This window comes from Embiotoca jacksoni, unplaced genomic scaffold (assembly GCF_022577435.1).
Source record: "Embiotoca jacksoni isolate LCO1_2020_lvr unplaced genomic scaffold, fEmbJac1.0.p SCAF_4, whole genome shotgun sequence".
In the NCBI taxonomy this organism is placed as follows: domain Eukaryota; kingdom Metazoa; phylum Chordata; class Actinopteri; family Embiotocidae; genus Embiotoca; species Embiotoca jacksoni.
In genome coordinates this window covers 16,681,501-16,687,500 of record NW_027185392.1, presented here as the reverse complement: position 1 = coordinate 16,687,500, position 6,000 = coordinate 16,681,501, and the positions used below count along the sequence as shown (strand labels likewise).

General features: G+C 37.4%; 1 protein-coding gene across 6 annotated transcripts in view; it reads right to left on the bottom strand.

Annotated features, from left to right (window-relative positions):
- tmem131l (transmembrane 131 like) overlaps positions 1–6,000 on the bottom strand; it is a 32,664-nt gene that overhangs the window by 18,185 nt on the left and 8,479 nt on the right. For all 6 annotated transcript variants that reach the window (XM_069167018.1, XM_069167019.1, XM_069167021.1 and 3 more), the window contains exon 4: positions 2,372–2,443. In XM_069167018.1, the coding sequence (XP_069023119.1) occupies positions 2,372–2,443 (72 nt within the window). The remainder of the gene's footprint in view (positions 1–2,371; positions 2,444–6,000) is intronic.

Genomic DNA, 6,000 nt, shown 5'->3' with positions numbered 1-6,000 from the left:
CATGACTCGTTGCCATATAGTGTTATTTCTTTGGATATACACAGCAGGATATCAACAACAAGAAGTAGCAGAAGTACCTTTTATAAAATATGATGTGTTCTAATACCGTAGCCCTCGTATAAAAACTACTTGGAAGTTTTTACCGTTCAGTCTTAGATCAGTTTGTGTAAATGGATCTGGATCATCTTTATGTTGCGTTGTGATGTCACAGTTTATGTTGTTGTATTGCTTGGTTTATACTGTTATGATATGGCTGTTTTGTGTTCACACTGAATATTCAAAACCTTTTAAACTACACTGCACCAAAAATGTTTTTATGCTTAAAATTTACACATTCATACATCTTGTGCTTTGATCAGACAACTGATTACAAACTGATCTAAGCTAAAATATTTTAACCTGTTGCAATGTGACACAAACATGCTGTAGATGACTTGGATATTTATGTTGAGATCTAAAAATTCCAAAAGTGTCAAATGATAAATTGGGAAAATGTGACTCATTCACAGCAAAAATAGTCAAATATTTGTTTAGAAATGCTTTGTTCTTATATTTCACAACAGTTCTCGCTGTCTGTTGTGTTCACAAACTACCAAAGGCACTAACACAAGAACGGGTTATTCCAATTCGCACTTTTAGCTTATGACTAGTCAGGTGATATAATGTTGACCAAGTAATTGTATGTACTCGTCAGTGAGGTTTTCTATCATTTGCAGTACTGTAACAGCAAATATTTGGTCAGCACATAGCAGAATGTAATCTGAAAACGTATTCAAGGACGACAACAAGAACTTTCGTAGTATATCTCTTCCTTCAGAGAAGACTTTCAACTTCTGATATTTGATATCGTTTCCATTTGTTCAATGCAGGGACGCCATACACATGCAAGATCAGGTCAACAACAATGGTGTTGTCCTTAAACAGAGGTACACATTATGAATAACTATATTATTAACAAATTAAGAATTGCTTTAATTTTATGTGGAATAAGACATGCACATCTTTATTGTTTCTCTTACATAAGGCAAAAAAGATTGTGAGTCGGTTCCATCCAGAAAACTACATCAAGTTATACAGAACATAGACCTTTTAGAGTATTATCAATCAACACAAAGGCACTTAAAAAAGGGACAATGAAATATTGCTTTGCAGCTTACAAAATAGGAATCTCCAATCACAAAGATGAATGGGGCATTCTTGCATGGCAGCTTTTTATTTGAGTGCTTCAGTTTGAATAGCGAGTCCTCTAAAATGCTTCATTTCTACAACATATTATTACCAGACTCTTCGTTTGAGACATGTCCTCAAGCCTCAACTGCAGCATTTTTCACTTCCTGTTTGTCTGCAAGAGTGTGACTTTACTTTCATTTTAGGCAACTCAACAGTATGAATAACAGAATTTAAAACTGGTCTAATTAAATAGTTTTACATATTCTCTCAAGCCATCAACCTGGTCCAGTGAGCAACTCAGACTGACAAACATGCATAAACTTCAACACAGATTATGTTCTGTGCTTTTTCTTTCTTTTTTTTCTTAACTTTGCTATCTTTTAGTTTCTTTTCTTATCGGTGTTATTGTTTTGTTAGGCCTAACTGCTTTTTCCATACATATATATTTAATACAATTTTTTTTGGTCTCATCTCTGGGACTCAGCAGTACTGATGCAACTCAACAGTATAATTACATCTGTTCCCACAGTTTCCACAGAAAAAAAGGAAACCACAGTTAATGTGTGGGACTTTGGTCTCATACTCCCATTTTAATCTTAAATACAAATTCCCTGAAGCAATCATATTTCACTGTCCAAATATTTATCCAGTACTTCTGCATTTTTGGGTTAAATTGCCTGCTTTCTGCATTCCAAATGAATGATAAAAATATGACAAATAAATGCTGCGTGTGACTGTTTAACCAGGAGCAGTGCAGACTCCCGTTCAGCCACAGCATTTGGTCTAATAGTCTGTTTTAGGAGTATGGAGGCGAACAGTAAACTTCCTAACCCTTCTGAGCCCTCTTCTGAATGTCTGTGGATGCTGGAAATGCAAGCTTACTGCCATATTTGGATATCCTGTCTGTTCTTTAAAGATAAAGGGCCCCCTGCTTTATGAAATAGTCCCTTTCTGTGGCATTCATCAAAGCGACAGGTCACTTGGTGGGACGCCAACGTCTTATTTTAACTCCAGTATAAATAAATAAGTCCGTGTGGTTTTTCTGCATCATTAAAGACTACAATATGGTGAAATGAAGTACATTTCGAGTTTTGTAATTGGTCGTGTAATCGTGGATTTGATCATTTCCAGGACAAAATGAAGAACATCTATACTCGTTACCACACCTCATACTAAACCCGGAAGTGAGAGCAGAACTTACTGTGTCCCAAACTCCAACACTGGGGGGTTAAAATGCAAGGGCCTCCCGCTCTCCTGTGTATAAGGAGAAGAGCTGTTGAACAGAAGGGGGAAAAAAATAAAAACGTTAAAAGAACACCACTAACAGTATATTTAATCATTTTCACAAAACAAAATAAAGATTAAAAGATGAAAGGAAAAATGTTGTATATTTTATTGAACACCTAAAGGCAAGAAGAACACTGTGTCTCTTTCCCAACAGTGCATGTGACAGTTTCCTGTATGAGGACCAAGCCAGCATTGAAAAGAGATTACTGTCACACAAGAGGAGATGGGAGAACTGCATATTTGCAGTCCTCCCATCTCCTCTTTGAATGAAGTCTTTGCATATGAAAGTCATTACACACTCCACAGCAGGTTACGAAAAAGGTTTGATAACACACATTTGACAAACAAACTAATACAAACTATATACAACAATATAACACTATACTCTGTGTAATAAAGGGAAAAGTCACACACCTCCTAAACAAAAATAATTAACAGTCTGTATTTCAATGAAGTTTTAACCTAGAAAATGTTTTCTTGTTATTCTTTAGACATTCGATCTGACATTGAACCAATTCTCTCAAGCTTGGCATAATGAAAAATCTATAATGACCAACATTTGACAGAGAAAATGTGCCGTCACTGCAGCTCTTTTTTGAGCCCCATTGTGTTTATATTGGTAAGTGTGTGTGTGTGTGTGTGTGTGTGTGTGTGTGTGTGTGTGTGTGTGTGTGTGTGTGCGTGCGTGCGTGCGTGCGTGCGTGCGTGTGACATCGTGCACCAATAAACTTGAAAATGGGAGCCTTGAAGCAGCAGCTGATTTGTGATTGTATGTGCATTTGTCTTTAAACAAGACTCTAACCCGATGACAGAAGACTGAAACGGCTGTTGGCCAAAAGGAGGAAGCAAATAGAAGGACTATGGTTTAAGCATCCATATACATAGATGGCCCTAGCAAAACAATAAAATAAATAAATAATCAGTCAATATTAAGTAGTTAATTTTTCTATGAGCAAGTAGTTTGAAAAACTGCAGTCCACATAATGGGCCAACGCAAACAAAATAGCATGTTAAATGTAAAGTTAACAACATCAAGAGGGGAAATCACTCCAAACCGCATTCTGCTAAGCCCACTGCAACATTTTCAAGTCATCCAATAACTACTCTTCTTTCAGCGACACTTCCTCAAAACAATACCGGCAGGCTGGGTGATCTAAATTTGGTTACAAAAGCACATCCAGGGAGTAGCTACAAATGAAATAAGATAGCATCTTCTGCCAGGTTAAATGGCTCATGACTTAGTGACTATTCAAATTAGTAACAGTTTCTCATACCAGTACCACCAACAGCAATTTTCCATCACTACTCATACTGTAACACTATGGTTGTTAAATGTTATCATAGAGGGCAGGCATGATGGGTCCAGGAGAGGAAGTGATAGAGCTGATGGGATGGTCACAGGTTAGAGGCGGGTGACGCTGGAACTGTGTATGAATGCAACACTGATCTAAATCAATAGTGTTTTAAGACAGCAGACGAGAAAAAACTCCAGATGAGATCAGTTTGCAAGCAGCACAGTTTAACCTGACACATTTTACACTGGTGCACACACCTCTTTTGTGTATCTGGTGACAACAAATGCACCACATACAGGCCTAGTCTTGCAGTCTTGCATAATTTCAAAAGACAATATGAGTTATAAAGCATTTCGAAAGAAATTCAAAGCTCGCCCTGAGGCCAGTCACTTCTTTTTGTTCAATCTTGATTAAGTCAGCGTTCTTCCTAATGTTAACCCTCTCCTGACATATCTGAATCGGTTTGAGTTTTGTGTGTTTGTTTAACAAACGATGGGCCATGTTGGTACAGATTCACTGTTTAGAACAATCTTTAAGTTTTTCTATGACCCCCACCAGTGTTGTAAACTACTTCGATTTCTTCTCACTAGTCATTTAAAAGCCACGCCTTTTTTAAAAAAAAAAAAAACCATCCTCAATTGTTTTTCCTGTAACAAACACTCCTACATGTATAAATCTCGTGAAGAAGTTTAACTAGGGACGTCATGATGAGGTCATTGTCACAATTCTGACAATGTGATTGTACATCTTTGTAATAGTCCTGTGACTACTGCAGATGCTGGACAATATTAGCAACATGTTGAGTGGCAGCAGCAAGTACAGATGTGGCAACAGGGCTGCTGAAACACCAAGAGTTGCATGTGGAGATAATTTGTGTTGGATGATCAGGGACAAGCAAAAGACAGCACACAAATGAACAAAAAAAGAGTCATCCAGATCTGTACACAGTATTCACAGTGAGTGAGTTTCAGTTGTTATCTATATATTAATGTGTCGTTTTACCGTTTCTTATTTTTGGTATTGAATTTGATTGCTGCTATGGCACGTCATGTACAATTTGATCAGCTGTGTTAAGTTATTGTGCTAGAGATCAAACAGTGGAGACGGCATCAGTTCACAAGAAGCTCTGGCAGTGTTGTATGGGTCTCTATCTCTTGTTTTGGAGGTCAACAGAACAGTATTTACTGCTGGGAGGAAAAATTACAAACCTGACAAGTTGTTGAAAAATGTATTTATGGTTTCACACCTGAGTCCAGATGCAATGTCACAAGCCATCTGTGCCAAAGCTCTGCTGAACTGCATCACTTTCATGCACAGTTAGTAGAAAAGAAACAGCTGAAACAAAAACAGTACTGACAAGTCTAAAACCCACTGAGCATCTCTTTATCTTACTGCCTCTCTGGTCAATCAATAAACGCTGATTTTTGCTTTTGTGCCCTAAAAACGTGAAGAGGAAGAATAAAAATAGGAGGATCTGCTCAGTCATCAGTTAAATTTTTTTTTTTTTTTACTTCAGGCTGAACTGAACTGGAATCATTATCCACAGAGGTTATTAGGAGATTGCAACACAGCACAAAAATACACACAAAGACATCCACTACTGGCCAGACTGTGCTATTTTCCTGGGCAGATAGTGATGTCATCATGATAGAGTTCTATAGACACTGAAATAGGTAATGAAAAACTGGGTTGTCTCTTCTACTTTGTAGAATAAAGGGTACAGAAACAGGAGAAGGGTAAAAATATACACCCCCAAAATCCCACAGAAACTTCCATGCTGGTCACCCAGAGTGTACATACATGGATATATATTGTGATAATTATCAGATCAAGAGAACTATAATTATATAAATATCTCATTCAATAAGACTATAGAATGATGATCACTTGATAAACAGACCTAGATCAGATAAGCAGTTACGCCAACTGAACACGTTTTTATTTGCTTGTTTAATTTAGTGCAGTAAAGCTCTTGTTCCTTGTTCCCATTGAGGCTGAATGCACTGACTGCAAGTTGCTTTCAACCAAAGGGATACATGAATGTAATGTAACACTGGCTCGCAAATATGCTGGAGAGGAAACAGTGAAAATAGATTCAGAGTGGAGGTCCAACTCACAAACAGAAGCATAAGAAGCTTTGAATCCTCTGTCCTTTTATATTTAATGACAGTAGTAAGATATTTCACTGTAGGCTGCCATCCAAAGAAACCTAAGCACAGTAACAGGTGAGCATTTAGAGTGGCTGATT